Source organism: Eubalaena glacialis, chromosome 6 (assembly GCF_028564815.1).
Source record: "Eubalaena glacialis isolate mEubGla1 chromosome 6, mEubGla1.1.hap2.+ XY, whole genome shotgun sequence".
NCBI lineage: Eukaryota > Metazoa > Chordata > Mammalia > Artiodactyla > Balaenidae > Eubalaena > Eubalaena glacialis.
Genome location: NC_083721.1, coordinates 143,568,953 through 143,589,857, shown reverse-complemented (window position 1 = coordinate 143,589,857; position 20,905 = coordinate 143,568,953). Strand labels below are relative to the sequence as shown.

General features: G+C 41.8%; 1 protein-coding gene across 5 annotated transcripts in view; it reads left to right on the top strand.

The window, feature by feature from the left end:
• The window catches only part of TBC1D5 (TBC1 domain family member 5), a 542,652-nt gene that overhangs the window by 460,485 nt on the left and 61,262 nt on the right, over positions 1-20,905 (top strand). For all 5 annotated transcript variants that reach the window (XM_061194718.1, XM_061194716.1, XM_061194717.1 and 2 more), the window contains one exon: positions 4,397-4,641. In XM_061194718.1, the coding sequence (XP_061050701.1) occupies positions 4,397-4,641 (245 nt within the window). The remainder of the gene's footprint in view (positions 1-4,396; positions 4,642-20,905) is intronic.

Below are 20,905 nucleotides of genomic sequence, written 5' to 3'. Positions count from 1 at the left end.
TTTATTTACTTGGTTGTGCTGGGTCTTAGTTGCAGCAGGCGGGCTCCTTAGTTGCAGCTCACAGGCTCCTTAGTTGTGGCTCACCGGCTCCGTAGTTGTGGCATGCAAACTCTTAGTTGAGGCATGCATGTGGGATCGTGCAGGGGCCCCCTGCATTGGGCGTGAGGAGTCTTAACCACTATACCATCGGGGAAGTCCCGATGCTATTGCTTTAATCAGATGCAAATGTGCAGCTTTAAAAGCTTTTATTGGGGAAACGAGAAAATGAATAAGTGAATGAATGGATGAATGAATGAATGAACCAAGCATTCAACCTTTGGGAATATAGATAAAATAATTAAAAATGAGTTGAAAACTCATTATTTGACAGAAATATAAACAAGCATCTAACAACATTTTATTGCAAGTGGAGTGAAATAAACAAATATTAGATACTTAATATTAGACTCGAAAGAAATCTGTAGGTAAGAAGGAAATACATCAGGGTGGTGAAAAGATTTGGATACCAGGAAAGGAAAGAAGGTTGTAGAGAATTTTTACAGAGGCGATACTTTTTTTTTTAAAGTTTTAGAAAGGTTTTACAAGTTGAATGAGAGCAGCTCATGATCCTGGCAATTAAGAAGGCATTGGAGACCCTAGAAGCTCTTTCAGTAAATAGAGTGTGGGTTAGAAAGCCAGGCTGCAAGAGATCAAGTTGGTAGGAAGAGGGTAGAAGAGGCAGCAAGAGTCACCCACTTTCAGAATTTCAGAAACTGTCCAAAAAGGGCCCAGCAGTGAAGCCAGGTTGGGTTCTGGTACAGGTGTTTCGAAGGATCCATGGATCTTCAGGAAGCTGCCTCTGTTGCTGCTGGTTTAACCCACTGAAGAAAGCTGTGCTAAAAGAAAGTTCTTGGCACAATTTCCAAACAATCCCTCCTGGGTGGTACTGTTTTTAATAATAGTATGTAGTGTAGACAACAGTAACGAAAGACTTTGATTACACAGAGCCCGATGCTCATTAGATTTGGTGTTCAATGTCTTGTTAACGCCAAAGCCCTCTTAGCATCTCTCTTTTTTTTTTTTTTTTTTTTTTTATTTGTTTATTTATTTATGGCTGTGTTGGGTCTTCGTTTCTGTGCGAGGGCTTTCTCTAGTTGCGGCAAGTGGGGGCCACTCTTCATCGCGGTGCGCGGGCCTCTCGCCGTAGCGGCCTCTCTTGTTGCGGAGCACAGGCTCCAGACGCGCAGGCTCAGTAATTGTGGCTCACGGGCTTAGTCGTTCCGCGGCATGTGGGATCCTCCCGGACCAGGGCTCGAACCCGTGTCCCCTGCATTGGCAGGCAGATTCTCAACCACTGCGCCACCAGGGAAGCCCCTAGCATCTCTTTTAACACTGTTTACACATTGCCCCCATCTTTACTCCAATCCAGTCTGGTCCTCACTGTCTGTCAGGTCTCTTGACAACTGCATTAATTTTCATTAATTTAGCACACGTGACTTAACAGCCAATAATAATTGTTGCAGAATGTTTAGTATGTCTTGTGAAGACTGCTGCTGCTGATATTTAAGATCTCTCTTAGCTAACTTTGTCACAAAAGTTGTCATGCCTGGAACACAAACAGTGGGCAGCATGCTTGCTCTAGAAGTACATGGGTTATAATTGTTTCTATCTGAAAATACAGTCACTTTCAATAGTTGTTTTCAAAATTCTTCTTATTCTTCTGGAAGCATGGGGTAGTGGGTGAGGGGGAAATTGGTTGAAAACAAAAAAACGTTCAAAAAAGGAAAACAGTGCTCATCCTCTTTTAAGAGTTCTTCAGATGAAAAATGGCTCAGCATGAGCTTGATCTGTATGTTTTTCATGGTTTTTAGTAGTAATGAAGATGCCTTAACCATAGTCTCTTGATAATGCCCTAGCAGTTTCTTAGTACTTTTATCAACATACGAATTTTAGAACTGGCAATATGGGAATTTGACTAGTACATTTTTGTTTATAAAAAAGGGTAACAACATTATAACTTCTTCATGTCCGTGAATTACGAATCTTGACTTGCATACAAGCGAAACTAAAATGCAGTGGAACTTCAGTATCCTAATAACTCTCCTTTCCACCATGACTCGCGAGAAAGGGGGGTGCACGCAGGCTGCCGAGGGCAGTGCAGTGCCAGAGGTGAACGCCTTCTGAATCCGGAATTTATGAGTTCTTTACGTGTCATTCATTCTTTTTCTCAATAGACATGTATTGAGCGCTTTCTCTGTTGCCAAGCTGTAGTGTCTATACATTGAGAGGTCTCTACTTCCTTAGGAAGCGTGTAAAAATTGGAAGTAAGTGGTGCATCATCACTATATATCCTCATCCCCATTAGGAAACATTACTTTCAATAATTTTTGGAAGGACATTAAATAGCTTTGTTCTTTAAAGATGAAATGATGCAAAACGAACCATTTGAAAAAGGATTTTTTTTCACATTTCGTGAATTATAAATGAATAGCTCTTTTCTTTTATAAAGCAAATTCCAGGTTTTAAATTTGATTTGTCCAATCTCTGAAGCAATATAAGTTTCCCATACCTAGCCCATAATATTAGCTAGAACCGTTAAAGACTTTATGGAAGGAAGAAGCATAGTGTTCTTTGCTTTTTATTACAGAACTCTGGATCAGTTCTGTTTTAGCGCCCTATCTAGTAATGGCAAGGATACAGCTGTCATATAAAAAGTAGGAGAGTTACCATGTAAGTGCTGCCAGGTAGATCTGAGAGTAGGAAATGATGGCAAAATTCAAGGTAACTAAAACCATAACAAGTGGATCCCTCAAACTTGATTTTCAGTTTCCTACTTTTATGAAGAAGAAGCTAAATGCGAGAAAACAAGCTTCTATTAATGATTGGGCAGTAAAAATGCAAACTTTGATGTTGACATGGTCAGCCTCCTACAACTAAAATAATTTATAATCATAACTGGTCTTTCACATAATAGCCCTGAGATACTTCAAGATGATGAATCATTTGGGAAGTAATCATTCATTTTAGCAAATGTTGACTTGGTGTCCTCTATCTGCCAGGCAGAGCACGGGTGCTGGCAAACCCTGGTTGCCGAGAGAGGACCTGTCTGAGAGGGAGGGGGGAGTGGAGGGGAGTTGACTGCTGCTGAGACATGGCGCGAAGGAAGGATGGACCTTCGCTCTGCGGAGTCATTGGTGACCTCGAGGGGTGGTTTCAGAGCGATGGCAGGGAGGCCACAGCCAGACCTTAGTGGGCCAGGACTGGAGAAGCACAAGTAGCACACTTCTGGAAATACGTGTTGTGAGGAGGGAAAGAAGTAGGATGGTAACCAGGAAGGAATGAGGGTCCAAAGGAGGAGTTGGGAGACACGCTTGCATGCGCGCACACACACACACCACGGTTGTGTGCTAATGAGAAAGATACGGTAGAAAGGGGGAAATGGTGAGGCAGGAGAGCAAGATCCAGGAGCAACAGTCTCCAAAGGTCAGAGCAGATGGGATCTCCCCGCACGTGGGGAGGCGGGTCGTAGCCAGGAGCAAGGGACGCTTCCTCCATGGTAATAGGTGAAAAGGCTCAGACCACAGGTAGACGCAGCTGCCTTTTAACAAATATTTCTAGAACACCTGTTATGTTCTAGGCAACTGGCAACATGGCAGGGAGACCGAAGTCCTGTCTCCATGAAACTTTTATTCCAGTGGTGGATGGGGGAGGTGGACAGATCATAGCCAAATAGGTAAAATATGTAGTATGTCAGATGATGCAAAGCACCATCAGGAAAAGTAAAGCAGGGACGTGGGGAAGGAGGATACGGAACGCGGGGGCGGTAGTGTGGGGTGAGGGTGGACTCAATTCTCGTGGACCAGAGCCCTTGATGTACTTCTATGAACTGACTTCGTGGCTCTCAGACACATTTGTTTTTCAAAGTCAGATTAAATATGGCCTTGTTCCCACAGGCCAGAGTTTGTGGGAAATCTATTCTCAGCTTGGCTTCCCAGGTGCCCCCTTCTGTGGCTTACCCCAGACTTGCCCAGCCCTGTACCTGTCCTTCAGAGTCCTCATCACAGGTTTTAGTCATACATCTATTTATGTGATTATGTGATGAATGTATTTTCTAGAATCTCCAGGAGGGAAACTATGTCAGTTTTGGACAGTTGCAGTGTTGGCCATAATGGGCCCTGTTTGTTGAATGAATGAATGAATGAAAAGTAAAAAGACTATTTTCCATAAGCCACATCTTTAAGAATCTTGTTGTTTTATTATTCTGTGGTCACTTTGAAATTATCACGCCTCACTTCGTGTAGCTGATCTAGACCTTTTTCAAAGCAGGTAAGGTATGTTTTTATATCAACAGAGCATGTGAAATAGAGTTGTCCTCTAATTTAAACACTGACTCTCCACCTAATTTGTGTTTTTACAGGACCAGTGCCAAAGGTGCTCCCCTGAATATAAATAAGGTCTCTACTAGCCTGATGAATTTTGGAAGAAAGTTGATTTCTCCGGCAACGGCCCCGTGCGGTGCGGATGGCCCAGTACCGGGAGGCAGTGGCGGTACCTCCTCCCCGGCTGTGGTTCCCCCCAGGACCCTCGCAGAGGCCCCCAAGCATCCTCTGCAGCAGCAGAGGCTGATGAAATCGGAAAGCATGCCGGTGCAGCTGAACAAAGGTAAGGGAAAATACGAGTTAATCTAGAGGAAACACTCCCAGGGCAGCCTGGGTTTCCTCACCTGTCTATGAGGAATCACCGTCCTAGAAAGAGAAATTAGTGCAAGACTTAATTTTTAAAAATCTGTTATAGTAGGTCCTTTTTAAATGGCAATATCAGATACTATATTGCTCTTAAGAAGGTTTTATGAGGTAATTTGTTAAAGTACTTTTTTTAACATCTGTACCTTAGTATACTTGCATTTGCGTCCTGGTGATGCCCGCAGAGTATGGCATGAACTATCACAGCACGGAACTTGAGGTCAGTTGACCAAGATCTCTGCTAGCTTTGTATAGTGATGCTTCTGGCTAGAAGAGCATCTGAAATGGGAAGGTCTGGTACCCTGGGCTCTGCTAGTCACGGCATTTGTCCGTGCAGTTGGTTTGGAGGAAGCGGGTCACCAGGCTTGCAGTCCCTCTTCCAGCTGCTTTACCTCCAAGGAATACAAACTAGAGCCCAAAGCGGGGAAGAGGCCAAACAGAATATCTCAGGCAGCAGAGTCAGTGTCTGAGTCCCTGCACTGAGAGAACCAGAGGACGTGAGAGCCGGATCTCTCAGCTGACGAGTGTGCACTGCTGCCGGGAGTGCCGTCAGCGGCTCTCCTGCTGCTGGGGCTCAGGTACGCTCCTTTCCATTTCAGGGCCTTTCCAGCGCTTCACCTGCCTCCGGTGTTCTGTTCATAAGGGAGCCCTTCAGGTTCTTACTCAGAACCTTTTTCTCTTATTTTCTACTTATTTCCAAAGACGTATGAATTAAGTACCCCTACTCATAGCCGATGAGAAACAGCCACGTTTATTTTTAGTGATGGGACTCTGCTATCTATACTATGGAAGCAAGAAATAGTAACACGATGGCAGAAAATCTACAAAAGTCAATCCTAAGGCCTCACAAAGCATAGTGTCTGTGGCCAGTTAGTGTCAGAGCAGATACCCTCCTGACCCCTGCCTCATCTGTGTCTTAAAGGTGTCCCCGGATCATAGCCAAATTCAGTAACAGGTGTTGACAATAACAATAGTAATATTGAATCAGTAAGAAGACCTTAAACCATGTTCCATATACTCTGTTTAAGAAGATTGCATCCAAAATTATTTTAAAAATTAAATTATTGGCATTTAAACTGGTAAAAACTTAAGTTAAATGGACTCTTCTCCAATGATAGAAAATAATGAGTTATTCAATAATGAGTGTGTGTTCTTCTTTTAGTTTCATCATATTATCTATCATTGCCTATATGAAGTATTAGACTTTATATAATTAGTATTTAAATTTCTATTAGAATATTCCATTTACCTTACATACGAATATCTCTTTTAAAATTACATTCTTCTCTTTTTAATGTAGAGCTATCACACATGATTTAAAGAATAGGAGACTTCAGATCATTAACATATTGTAAATGTGTTTTAATGCCAGGAGACATGCCCACTTCCAGGATGGGAATGAATGTTATTTTATATATTTCTTAATTGTACTGTTTTACTGTTCTAAACAAATATGATTTCAATATTGCTTTGATAACAAGCTGTAGTCAGTAGTAATTCTAACTGATGGCAGCAAGTGAGTCAGAGAATCTCTTAATGCCGTTAAATTTTCTGAGGAACCAAGCCAAATGACTATAGAAATATAAAGTTGTGTCTCTAAGGAAATGTCAAGCATTAATATCACAGTAAGTGAGAAAGGAAGTGCATGAGGATGGAACAATTGATGAAAACTAAGGCTCCAGTTATAAGGAAACAACAGAGCGCTTAAGCAGAGTATTTGGAACGTAAGCATCGCTGGGGCATTTTGTAACTGATCCCTGCGCTGAACGAAAGTGGTCTTGTTTGGCAACTCTTTTTATTTCTGGTTTGTTCTTGTCATGTCAGCCTACAAAAAGCTTGTCTACCTTCACATTAAAGGTATATCGTCCTGCTAATGCCCCTCCCTGCATGAAGTTTTGAATAAAATGGAGCAAAAGGAAGGAGAAAGGTTTATACCAGTAGAAGCGAGGGTAGGTTGATCCCCTTCCTTCATTCACTCTCCAGTGAACCACGGGCAGAATCCTGAAGCTTTCAGACCCTTTTCCTCACCGGGAAATAAGAGGTTTGAGCTGATCCCTGGGGAGCCTCCCAGCTCCAAAAATCTGCAGTTCCTTTAGTAAAAGATACCAACATCGGTTGTTTATGCTGGTGTTTCCCATAAGTGTCCTGCTGTGCTGTGACACTGACAAATCTGCAGGTGTGTCACCTGGCCCCGGCAATGAGCGAGCAAGTGTTTACCCTTTCAGAAGGCATGTGTTGGAATAGGACTTCTGACTGTCTCCGAACAGGGTCATCTACTTAGTGCCTTTTCAGCGTGCTCTGCTGGAAAATTTGAAAGTTGTTTTGAAAAGTGGTTGTTTACGCAGCTGGAAATCCTTATGGCTTTCATAGGTTAGTTAACTCTTGATTACCTGTGCTTGTATAGGGGAAGAGTTCTACGGAAAAGCCAACATTCATGTATCTGTCGCTTGAAATGCCTTCTGCTGTTGGCGTCTCTGTTGGGGCCGGGGTCCTGAAGGGAGGAGGGAGCACAGATGATCCTCCATCATTTTCCTGGTGGCATCCAATATTAAAATTAGTCTCAGTCTCTAAATATACATTAATAGGTGATCCAGAAGCAGCAGAGTGAAATGGGTAGCAAGCATAGAATTGAAAATTTTCAGATGTACAGAAAATGAGGCACACCATTCACCAGTGAATAGAGAGTTAACTATATTAGGAAAATTCAGGACCTGAGAAGTTCCACTAAAAGTTGTTTATCACTTGTTTGGCATATGTACCGATTTATAGATTTTATTTCAGCTATAGGAGAATATAAATGCATGTACCGTTAATTGATAGGAATGGTCTAATGACAACCCAGTAATTTCCAGATGAGCTGGCTGTGCTGTAAATCATAATGGTAGCAAGTGGTCAAGGCACGGAGGGTTGTTATATAATTCAAAACTTGATTCTTTTTACTATTGTGTAAAAGCTACAGGGAAAGCAGATCTGTTAATCATACGTTATCATACATAGAAAATATGGTGTCTTTTAAGAAGGCTTGTTTTTCAGCTCGTTAATCTCAAAATAGCATGGGGCTTCAGATGCTGATCTATCCAGGGGATGATTCTGTCCACAGTAACTGTGCTTCATATTGAACTTTGTCATCCAGGAAGGAAATCAAAGAACCAAAAAAATCTTCCTTCTCAGTGGTCGTGTTCCTCAAGTGCTTCACAGTATTTCCTTTTCCTTTCTTTCCTGCATTTTTTAAATGTACTCCCTTCCCCCCACCCCCCTTTTCCTCTGTTTTTTGAATTTGAACACTTGTTTATTTTAAGCATTTACTGCAGGTCCAATTTGTAAATGAAATCTCGCCTATAATAAGTATATCAAGTTTAAAGGGTATGCAGTTCACAGGTTTATTTTTACATGTTGACATTTATAAGTGCATGTGGTAACTTATGAAATCTTTTCAATACTTAATATGAAATTAGAACTTGTTTAGGTCTTTATCTTATCACTGAAGAAATTGGTTTCAAGTTTAGTTAAAAATAAATTTTGTCTGTTGCAGGAGGAAATCAATTTCAGAAGAATGTTGACTTCTTAATAAAGGCATATAACTTACTTTTGGATAAAGATTTTTTTAAAAAAATAAGAAAATATAAAATCATGCTGTTATTTGTAGCATAATGAAATCTGCTCAGCCAAGTCTTTTGATGGCTAAAGTTTCCTATACTTTAGACTAGTAGAAACTTGTTTTTTTCCTTAACAAAAACAGGCACAAAAGCTTTTTAGGAAACACTTTTTAAAAATCAGTTCCTTTAAAAAATATTTTATGTTAATTTTTCTAAGATTGTGTTGTATTTTCTGTTTGACTGTACTTTTAGTAATTAGGTTGATAAGTAAAAGTATTCCAGCATTAAATATGAAAGAAAAGTTGATTTTTTTTTTCTTCTTTATGAAATCTAATTATTTTTTCTTATGAAATCCAGGCGATGTAGTTACAGGAAGCGATGCTCAGGTTTCTGTTCCTGTCCAGACCCTAACTGACCTCCCAGGTATAGTTACCATGGCAATGCAGTATCTCTTTGCCTGCAGTACTATCATTGCCTCTTCCCAAACTCCATTTTCCTTTTTGCCCACCTTCCATTCATGCTGTTTATCAGTTCACTCCATTGTTCAGCCACTGAGTGGCACTGTTGTTACGAACAAAAGTCCCCTCTCATGTCATATCGTGCTGATGCCAAATCCGGTTAAGATGTGGGTTTTTTATCAAGTTTGCACCAGCTTCTTTCCTTGCCGAAATATGGTCACTCTAGATTTTGTGATTATTTTACCACCACGTTTTACTTGGCAGCTCACGCTGAGGTGTTCTTTCAGTTGTGCATAGGTGCTCTGTGACAGGATTTGACAAATTAGTTCTGAGGTTAAGACATTTTAGGTGCTGTGTGTATACATATTATTGTATGTATTAGCCAGAGGTACTTATTATATTTTAGCTAAAAGAATACAACTTGATTCTGAAATACGTTTTTAAGTACAGGCTTCGTACTATGAATCATATTAACAGAATTAAAGTTCAGTGTGACAAATCTCTATGTAGAGTCATTGGCAATGATTTAAAATAAAAAGATAATAGTTAAATATCATAACCGTGCGTTCAAAATCTAGAAGAAGTTTATTTAAGAAATACAGAATAATAGTAATCCATATTCAGCAGCTCCTGTGGAATTTAGAAACATATAAATATTTAAAGTTGCTGCATTCATCTTTTATTATGTAATCTTTTAGATAAAAAATAAGCTATAGAGAGGAATTCTGTATTAAATGGAAGCTTAGACTAATTTTAAGAATCCTCCATTCAAATTCAGACAAAAAAGATAGCCGTATTAATTGAAATTCCTATCATGTCTTCCTTAATTTAAAATATCCACACAGTACAGTCATGCTACTAGTATTAAAATACTGTTTTAATAATGATATGTCTCCATAATATCTGTGCTTTTTAATACATTTACAGAAAACAATATATTGTGATTAGGAGATCAGTGGTGTGTTGACTTAACATCTTAAAAAGCATACTGTGGCACAGAGGGATGTGATCTTACTTCTATATATAGTTCTGTGTGTCACAGGTACGGTTTCTGGCTGTGTTCTGGTAAGTGAACCAGCTGACCTTTAGGGCTTTTCAAGCTCAGGGATTCTGTGAAAAGCTGCTGTTTACTCTGCTTGGTGTCTGTGGAGTGATCTGTATAATAAAGGGGTGCAGTAGTATGGCCAGTAGAAGAGGCGGATCACCTCCAGATGACTTCTCTTTAGCTTTGTCAGTTATTGCGCTTAGATGAATATTGATGTGATCTGATACGGTGAGGATTCGTAGGACTTAAATTTGCTTCCTAAAATTAAAATCTGAGCCCCCCAGGCAACTTCGTTTTTGGCCTCGCCACGTGGCTCACGGGATCTTAGTTCCTTGACCAGGGATCAACTCGGGGCCTTGGCATTGAAAGCGCGGAGTCCTAACCAGTGGACTGCCAGGGAATTCCCCCCAGGCAACTTTTTAACCAGAGTTGTTATCCCAAAGTGAGTTCACCGCAGAGTATTCCTCTGGGTGTTGAAGCCCGATCATTTTATACCTGTGGAAAGAGAAAGCTGAAGGCTGGCTTGTCTGTTCTGACGTCCGCTTTTATGCTACTGCTAAGTCCATGTTTTCCTGCAGACCAGAGCCACGTGAACAGTGTCGCTTTTTAAATAGACCCTTAAAGAAGGAGGTTGTATCATTTTGTTCAAATAACTTGTGTTGTAGAAGTAGAATCATCTCATTCACTTATTCAACAAGTGTTCATTGAGTGCCTACTGTGTGCCGAGCTCTGTTTTCATCAGTCCCTTGGGCTTCCCTCCTGCTTCACCAGGCTGCTAGGGCATCCCCGGTGCTTTAGATGACCCAGCAAGCCCTCATGGTCAGGAACCAGCTCCTTTTCTGATACCCTGTTCCAAATTACCCTGCCTGCCCTGCTCCAACAGAGACTGTATCAGTCTGACAGGGAAGAGTCCAGTGGCTTAATGAGACATGAGGCCAGATAAAGAGCTTCCAATCTGTGATGAGACAGTAGGATGATACCTCCCCGGATTTGGAGAAGTCACAGTGTGTTTCCCTCAACACACTTCCTGCAGAGTGTCAGAAAGCAAGGGGAAGTAAAAGTAAACCAAAATAGTCAGTGGTGGCAACAAAAAACTTTCTAACAACCTCTGCTTGTTAGGGTCAGTAATATTGGAAATTGGAGAATCTCATCAGACGTGCTAAACCCACAAGAGTAGGTATACTTTTCATTTCAGGGAAATAAAACTAACATTTAGACCTCCCAAGTGTCTTTTTTCAAAGCAGTGGAGCAAATTTCAAGAAATTAAGTAAATGTCTATATTTTCAATGATTCTTTGATTGTAGATAGTCTTTTCTTCCCATGAGGTTTCATATCTGTATCTTTGCCTTTTAACACACAGTAATTATACAGGTTTTAATTTTTTGAAGAAAATTCTGAATATAAAGTGAGATCTCACAATTTAGGTCAATAAATAATATTTGGAAAATTGTTGGAAAGTTCCATTTTATATTTCTCAGTGTAGGTTGCAATCATAAAAAAATGTGCCACAGGACAGTTCACTTTTGGCAACTCAAAGAGTTTCTTCAAAATTATTTTTGGAAATGGCACATCTATCCCCAGGAACTTTTTTCGAGAGATACTTAGGAATTATTAATTCATAAACTAAAAAACTTTAAAACATGGGGAGATAGACACATGCATATACACAGACATTACTTCCAAAGAGAATTTAGAATTTCCAATAACAGAAGTATATAAGTATCATCATATAATGGACCCTTAGGAAAGAAATTTAGATTTAAGTTATTGCCATAGGCAATGTTAAAATTTGTATTCATGTATATGTATTTATGTTACTAACATGAATGTGTAGATATCATAGATATCATTATATAACATTTATCAGGTTGGTTTTTTTTTTCTTTTCCATTATGGTTTATTGCAGGGTATTGAATATATTTAGCTCCCTGTGCTATACAGTAGGACCTTGTGTTTCTCCATTACATGTATAACGGTTTGCATCTGCTAATCCCACACTCCTGGTCCATCCCTCCCCTCCCCCTCCCCACACCTTGGCAACCACAAGTCTGTTCTCTATGTCTGTGAGTCTGTTTCTGTTTCTTAGATAACTTCATTTGTGTCGTGTTTTAGATTCCACATATAAGTGATAATCATATGGTATTTGTCTTTCTCTTTCTGACTTACTTTGCTTAGTATAGTAATCTCTCTAGGTCCATCCATGTTGCTGCAAATGGCACTATTTCGTTCTTTTTTATGGCTGAGAGATATTCCATTATATATATGTACCACATCTTCTTTATCCATTTATCTGTTGATGGACATTCAGGTGGTTTCCATGTCTTGGCTATTGTACATTGTGCTGTTATGAACATAGGGGTGCATGTATCAGGTTGCTTTTTTAAATAAAAAAGGTTGAGAAAGATCAGAAATCTCCCTGTCCAGATAACCACTGTTGACATTCTTAAGGTAAAACTGAAGTACATATAATATTAGACAATCCCCAATTAATTAAAGGCATTACATGGGAAATGAAACAACCCCCTTTTCTCCTCCCACTTCTTTCTGCCAGCCCATTTCACTAAGGGTATCCACTGTTAAGTTTCTTATAATGACTTGTAGGAAAAAAAAAAAATAGACTTTAAACTGAGAGACAACATGCGAGTCACATTAATGTGTTAACAGCTCGTGCCTGGAGATGACTTCACTCTGGACCTTCACGATGAAAACACTAATAGAAAAGTCCCAGTGCAGGTGACAAGCAGCAAATGGGTAGAACAAAGAAGAGGGAGGTCAAATCAACTCGAGCAGGACATGGTGACAACAGGACAGAGAGCTGCTGCTGCCCACAAGGATGAGGGAGGAGACTACAGAGCCAAAAGGTTATCCTGGTAGATGACCCGGTACTGCTCCCGCTGGGCGTTGTTGAGACATGATAGTCCTGAAGCAGAACAAGTAGTTCCATTATGTTCTGAACAATTGCAGAGAAGTACAGAACATGTAAAACAAATTTGGGGACGCATCAGTTAGCTAGAAAACGCCTCTTTTTGGAACACTTACTCCAACAAACATTGAATAAATGAGTTGTTTTTGGATTGAGAACAAGGCAGAATTTGCCCTTTGATATCCAAAGACCTCATTCCACTTTTCTTTAATTTGAAGTCACATTTACTGGAGCCCTTTGTAGCGGAGCAGGATGGTGCATCTTTGCCCAGCCCGGGCTCTGGAGTCAGTCCTGGGTTAGGGTCCTGCTTCCGTCACTGCCTTGCTGGATGACCCAGCGAGGCCACTTCACCGCTCGCCTGTAAAGACAGAGAAAGAGAGCAGCTGCTTCAAGGGCAGTTACCTGTCCCATAGTAAGGGCTCGAGGGCACTACCTACTCGGGGGGTGGTCCTGGTGCTGGCATCATTATGTGTTTTCCTCAGGTACCTCTTTGGTTTCCAGAATCGAATAGATGAACCTACTTAACACCTCTGTCTTTTCTTTGCTTAACAATGTCTTCTGACAATCCGAAACCCTGTGTTTGCACGCCAGCCCTGGATGCGATAAAGCTTGACCTCTCTGGCCAGGCTAGAACCAGGTCTGTTTCAGGGACTGCAGGTACAGCCTGCTTCCTTTCCCCTCCTGTGGCACCAAGATGTATGTTTTTAACGAGTAGACCTGAGCCCTCTTGCTGTGTGTCACTCAGGTCTGTGAGGTACCAAAGTGTCACCAGGCGGGGCCCAGCTACATCCTGTCTTCTCCGGGTCGCTGAATGACGTCAAGGCGACCCCCTTCCTGTGGCCACAGCACTGGGCTTCCCAAAGGCTTTGCCCTTCCCGCTTCTCTGAGCCAGGCCTCCCACCAGCGACCCCCAGACTTCCTAGCCTCCTGAACGTTTTGCCTTTGGGTGTCCTGTGTCCAAATCCCCCAGCTGGTCTCTGGTTTATGGGGGTTCTGCCCGACTGTTTAGGAATACAGCCCAACCCCTGTTCTTGCTTCCCATTGAGTTTAATGAGAGAAAAGTCATGAAAATATTATGCATGAGGCATAGTAGGAACTTAATAAATATTCTTCCCCTTCCTCCTTTCCTCTCTCCCAGCCACTCTGTGGTCAGGGTCCCCACTGATGCCTGTGAAGCTCATTCAGTCGACTCAGGCAGGCGCTTGACAGATAACCTCCATTGACACGTAGCACGGGGGACCCAGAAGTTTTATTGAATCTTTCAGAGAAGGACAGAGAGTGAAGGAAAGATTTAATATACCCAGACACAGCCATATCTAGTCCAAGGAGTCCCTTTGTGCATGTTAGAAAAAGGTACGTCCCCGTCCTGCGCAGACGCAGCTCGCACCAGGGCGTGCATCCGAACCCGCAGGCGCTCCCGGGCGTGGCGTACGTGGTGGTCCTGGGCTCAGAGCCAATTATCCCAGGTCTGCGGGCGGTCACCGGCCAGTGCAGCCAGCGGAAGGACAGCCCAGCAGGAGAGCACTGGCAGGTCTGTGACCAGAGGACTGCCTGTGAACCCGCCTGCTCTGGATTTGGAAGCGCCCAGCGTGCTGGTAATGGTCTGGGTCTGCGCAGCGCGTAGCAGGCGCCGGGAGCCGCGCTGAGCCCTTTATGCACGCGACCCACCTAGGACACACAGCGCGCGTGAAGTGGATGCTTCCCTTGTGGATGAGAACTGGGCCTGTGGAGGGTCAGTGGCTCGTTCGAGGCCGCACAACTAGATACCAGCGGAGCTCAGACTCCAGCCCAGGTGCTGACTCAGCAGGTATTGGTTTGAGGAATTGTGCTTTGTGTCTCTCAAATCTATCACCCCAGCTTTAGTTGAAGCCTTATAATCTCTTGCATGGGCCAGTGCAGGAGATGCCTCGTTCAGCCAAGCTCCTGTAATCCTCAGGCTACTTTCCTGCTTAACATCTGTAATAACTCCCATCGCTACTGACAAGAGAAAGGCCAAACCCCTTCACATGAGAACAAGCTGCTCTTCTTGGTCTAGCTGGCCCTATTTTTAGAGCCCCACCTTCCCTCTTGCCTCCCTCCCCCTATTTTTCGAGCTGGATGACCAAGAGAGAAAGAAGCTCACATTTGGGGTACCAGCAACTTTTAGAAAGAATTTGATTCCCTCCTCCCCACCCCAGCCCACCCCCCGAGAAAACCATTGAAGTAATCATCAGATGAAACAGAAGCTCTCTGTTGAACTTAACGCTGTTTTGTTTACACTGGTATTGGTGTCATTTTCAATTCCATACGGATGGCAGGAAGCGCTGAAGGATTAATCAGGCTTTGTCTGAGCTCGATGTTCCCAGGAGTCTAACTGCCTCGTAAATACCATGTTTTCTGCCCAAAAATGACCTTCCCTGAGCCATGATCCCCACCACTGCCCACTCCTCAGATTTCAAGATGTAGCTCACAGCTCTGATGGCCTGAGACAGGATTGGATGGTCCCTCTTTTGTGCTTCCAGAGTCCCGCTGTTCATATTTCTGTGTTTGCTTGTACCACCTGGGGTTGTAGGTTAGTCAGTGCAGGTACAAGTCTGTGTTTCCCCTGTGCTGCTGTTTTAGGAGCTTCTCACGAGCTCCTGTTGTGGTCATCCCCCCATCCTCAGCGCTGGGCAGAGTTTCCAGAGACATGTCCTCAGATCAGTCTGCATAGGGCTTGTTCCCCGATGTCTGGTTATGAAAGAAAGACTGGGCATGCCTGAGGTGGCTTGAGAATAGGTCTGTATTTAGTATATTCGAGAATGCCTTACCATATAATCGTAAATAATTGTCTTGGGTCAGGACTTTGGAGAATTCGGGTAGGAAGCCTTCGGGGGAATGCCCTCAGGGTCAATATGTGGGGAGTCAAAGAAGCAGTGTTGCCCTCAGTTGTCTGTTTCGAGACAAGGGGGCCAGCCTTTGTCCTCTGTCCACCCAAACCAGTCACTGGATTGGAGCTGTTCCCCGGGGAAGGGGCATGATCCTGGGCAAAGCAGCTCTCCTCAGCTGGGGCTGTTTCCAGAGAGGAAGCCGTGAGAGCCAGCGGCAGCCCCACGCTCCCCGCGTCTGGGGGAACAAGTGCCTCGGTCCCGAAGCGGGGATCTGGGCGGGGCTCCGCAGGCTCCTCTAGGAATGAGTATCGGGTTTTGGTGCAGCACAAGAAATGGTTAATGTTGTTCCTGTCAGTTAAAAACTTTCAAAGGTTTACAGGAGTATCAGGGCTACTGTGCAGTTTATGGGCTGCAGGCGTGTTGAGAGTCCTGACTCCTCAGCTTGGGAGCTGTCCGGGTGAGGCCCGGGTGATGGAAAGTCTCATCCATTTACCCCGTGTTGTCCTGGTCCATGTGCTAGGCCTGGAAAGGGCGGGAAGTCTGGCGGTCCTTTCTTCTGTCTCACGTGCTGGTGACTCTGTCTTCTTAAGGTCTAAATGTCTACGGTCCCAAAGGGCACAAAAATGTTAGCTAATTTCTATAATTGAGGGGAAATGTATTTTGTACAGGGTTTTTGTACGAGATACAGGTCAAGTAGTACTTTATTAATACTACCACCAATTTGGAATTTGATCATTCAGAGATAAATTCTGATAAGAGCTGGCTTAGTGTTATCTCTAAAAAGGTAGTTTGCCCAGGAGAATAATAGCTACAAAAGAAACTTAGGGAGAACAGGACACTTTCAAGTTCTTTCTGGATTGGGTAACTGGATACTAAATCTCACCCAGTAAATAACTGATGAGCTAATTTATTAAAGCAGGTATTCAAGAGATCTCTCCTAGATATGTCATTAGCTTATTTTGTTACGATGGTTACTTTACGTAACAGCCTGCATGTTGTGAAAAACATTTGGAAATTTAGACTTTTAGACTTTTATACCTTTCCTGTCCAGTGTGGTGTCCGCTAGCCACACAGGACCTTGGAGCGCTTGAAATATATGCTTTTTTTTTTTTTTTTCCCATTTTGGAAGAAAGATGGGGGCAAAAGTTGTTGTAGTCCACAGAAGTCTAACGTTTTCCAGCAGTATAATAAAATTTAAATGATTCTACCTGGAATTTTAGATTAACTCAGAATCTGAACTATAATGTCAAATGTTCAGAGTCTAGAGATCGTAAGTAGAGAAATACTTCTGAAATACTTAAGAAATAATAATGAGCATTTCCCACTATTTTAACAGTTCTGTGAATCAAAAGTCTGATTCAGGTCTCAGCAAGCTAAAACCAGGTGTCAGGAGGCTCTAGGGGAGAATCATCTGTGCTGTTGGCAGAATTCACTTCCTTGTGACTGTAGAACCAAGGTCCCCATGTCTTCACTGGCCGTCAGCTGAGGGCCATTGCCAGCTCTAGAGGATCCACAGTGACTCACGTCCCTTCCTCCACGTTCAAAGCCAACACCACCAGGTCAGCTCCCTCTCCTGCTTCAGCTGCCTTCTTTTTCTTCAGTCACAGCTCTGACTCCTCCTTCTACTTTCCTGTTTCACTGTAAGGACTCGTGTTCACACTAACCCACCATGATCACGCAGGATACTCTTCCCATCTTAAGGTTCTTTAAATCACACCTGCAAAGTCTCTTTCGCCACATAAAGTAGCATATTCATAGGCTCTGGAGATTAAGGGCATAGGCATTATTCCACCTGCCATATAATAATGGCTTTTGGGGGGAAGATATGAATGATCAAAATTGACCCAAGAAAAAGTAGGAAACTTTAATAGAGGAATTAACATAGGAAAAATCCAAAGAGCCGCTATAGTAGTGCCTTTCAAAAGTCACCAGCACCAGAGTTATAGGTGAATGATCCAAATTTTGAAGGGGCAGATAAATTCAGTTGTATAAACTTAGAAAAAGATGGAAGTTTTTTCATTTCATTTTGTGAAGAAAACCATGTTCTTGTGAATCAAAATGCTTTGGCTTCTTAGATTTCTTTTTTTCTGTGGACTTTTAAAAGTAATTTGAAACTCAAAGCTGAGCAAACATTCCTTTTGTTTTAGCTTTATCTTCCACCACCCCAAGGCAATAAAAGCTTCTTAAGGAGTAGAGTTCCAAGGAGCAAGGAGAAAATGTTCATAAAAGGAAAAACAAAAACCTAGGTTTATAATAAACACTTTAGTTGTTTTTCACTTTATCATCTTGGGTAAGAAATGCCTTCCTAAGTAGGACCCTAAAAACAGAAGCCATAAAGGTAAATGTAGACATACACAGACATATATACAAAGGGCTATGTTCTAGAATTTAAGAGGAACTCCCCTAAATCAGTTTTTAAAAATGAAATTAACAGAGACAATTCACAGAGGACCTTCAGATGGCCCATATTATTATGTTAAGAGATATTGTTTAAAAAGATATTCAGCCTCACTAGTTATCAAGAAACTTCAAGCTAACATAATGAAGTCTTCCTTCCATCAGATTAACCAAATAAGTAAGTAGATAAAGATATCATACATCATATTACATTTACACTTATATATAAATATATATTACACACATATACGTCTGTTAAAATCCTAGGAGGAAGCAATTTGGAATCATCTAAATTTAAAATGTACATACCATTAAACATAGCAGTTCCATGTATATAAATTTATCTTACAGAAATAGCCAACTGTACCTAAAGATGTACCTCTCCAGAGTGTTGTCATTTTGTTTGCAAAGGCAAAAAATTAGAAAAATCCTAATTATTCAGAAGCACTACAGAATTCTTCTTCACATTCCTTAAAAAAGGTAAGGCAGATTTTTATATAAATGAAAGACAAATTTTCATGACCAAGTCCAAAAAACATGTTACAGAGGGATGCACTTTTGGAATAACAGAATAAGGACCTCTGAAAAATCTGTTTCTCCATAAAAGTAACAAGAAGAATGGCAAGAATGCCAAAATCAACTTGTTCAGAACTCTAAAAATTAAAGGATTGAGTCAGTTTGAGGAGCATCTATTCAAGAAAAAAATGGCTGAATCTCAGTAACAACTGTGAGAAATGAAATATTTCCTGCTATATCAATAAACAGAGGATGTCACAGTCATCAAGGATCGAAGCCCTCCAACCTGAGCCGAGGAAACTCAGGGCTGAAAAGAATACCTGCCATCTAGCAGCCATCAGACTGCAGCCACTCCCTGTGGTGAGCCCTGAGGAAACTCAGGATGTGTCAGGATGCTGGCCCCAGACAGCTGAGGTGCATATCAAAGGAATGATTTCAGTGAGCCAAGACTCTTGCATCTTCCCATGTATAGAAAAGCGCTAAATGCCTTAACTTGAGATATCTGGTTTTCTTTACTTAACAATAATCTTTTGATGTTCAGACTACCTGCCCTTTGTTACAAAACTCCTATATAACCTGGCTCCCCCACCCCCACCCCCCTCCCCGCTCACCTTCTTGGAGCAGCTTCTCAGAGCTATCTGAAATGCTGTCTCCTGGGGCTGCAGTCCTCATTTTGCCCCAAATAAAACTTAACTCGCAGCTCTCATGTTGTCCATATATTTTTTTTTAAGTCAACAACAGCATGCTTTGTAACATTTTAACTTTCCCTATTTCCACCGTCTCTCCCCAGCTCTGCCATAGCCTTTGATAAACAGCAGCCTGGCAACCACTGAAGGAAAAAGAATGAATTTGGAGCACCCTAAAAGTCCCATCCCCAGTAAATGTCACTAGTTGACCTGTGCAGCAGCACCCTCAAAAGACCTCTTTCTTAGGGCTTGTCTTTATTGGACTTCAATCAGAACTCACTAAGGGAGAAACCCTATCCACAGAGCATCCATTGAAAATGATCAGTGGCAGTTACTTAACATCACAGCTGCCCAAGGCAGAAATGGAGCAAACAAGAGGCTAACCGAAAACTTAACAGGAAAATCAGAGGCTAGCAGAAAACTTAAAAGGAAAATCTAAGGAATGAGATGTCCATCGGGGGTTTTGAAAAGCTCCAATATATTCCTGGCAATCGAGAAGGCCACACACATGCAAGATTATACACATGCCCAGGGAAGATTTAAGATGGGTTTAATCTGTCAACTCTCGATGAACTTGAGGCTCTGCATAGACAAGAATGAAGGCTAGAGCAGAATTGTAAACTGCCTGCGGAGCACTGAAGGCATGCCCGAAGGCACACGTACAGAGCCCCCAGCAGAGGCTCAGAGACTGACTGGTTCAAGGCATTTAAGGAAAGGAAATTTCTGTCTCTTAACTGACTACTAAGCTAACCGAGCAGAGACTTCAGGGGCACACAACAGCAAAGAATATAGACTTTACAGAATTAGTTTCGGGAAGTCACTAAAAAACAAAACAAAACAAACTGCAAGAAAAACAAATCTGGGGGTTGGGATGGGATCTAATTTGCAGAGCTGCCACATTATTTTATTAAAATGGCCAGTTTTCAATAAAAAGTCTGAGACATATAAAGAAACAGGAAAGTATGGCCCATATTATAGGGAGTAAAGCAATCAATACACACTGCCCCTGAGGAAGCAGAGACACTTACTTGACTTACTAGATCAGTAAGCTATTACAAATATCTTGAAAAAGTTCAAACTGTGTCTGAAGATCTACAGGAATGTATGAGACCAGTGTCTCACCAAATAGAGAATATCAATAAAGCGATAGGATTTTTTTTTTGAAGAACCAAATAGATATTCTGGAGTTGAAATACAATAACTCAAATGAAAATTTCACTATAGAGGATCAACGGTAGATTTGAGCTTACAGAAGAAAGAATCATAACTTAAAGATATGTCAATTGAGATGATCTGGTTTGAAAAGCAAAGACAAAGAAAGAAAATGAACAGAGTCTCAAAGACTTGCAGAATACCATCAAATATACCAACATACAGATGATGGGAATTCCAGGAGAGAAGAGAGAAAGGTGCAGAAGGAATATCTGAAGAAGTGCTGGCAGAAGTATTCCACAACTTTATGAAAAACATTAGTCTGTGTATCCAAGAAGCTCCGTTAACTCCAAACAGGGTAAACTCAAAGAGATGCACACCTAGACACAGCATGGACAAACTGCTAAAAGCCAACAACAAAGAGAGAAACTTGAAAGCAGAAAGAGAAAAACAATTCACTCTATACTAGGGAACCTCAATAAGATTAACAGCTGACTTGTCATAAAAAATCATGGAGTCCAGAAGGCAGTAGGATGATATATTCAATAATTCTATATCTAGT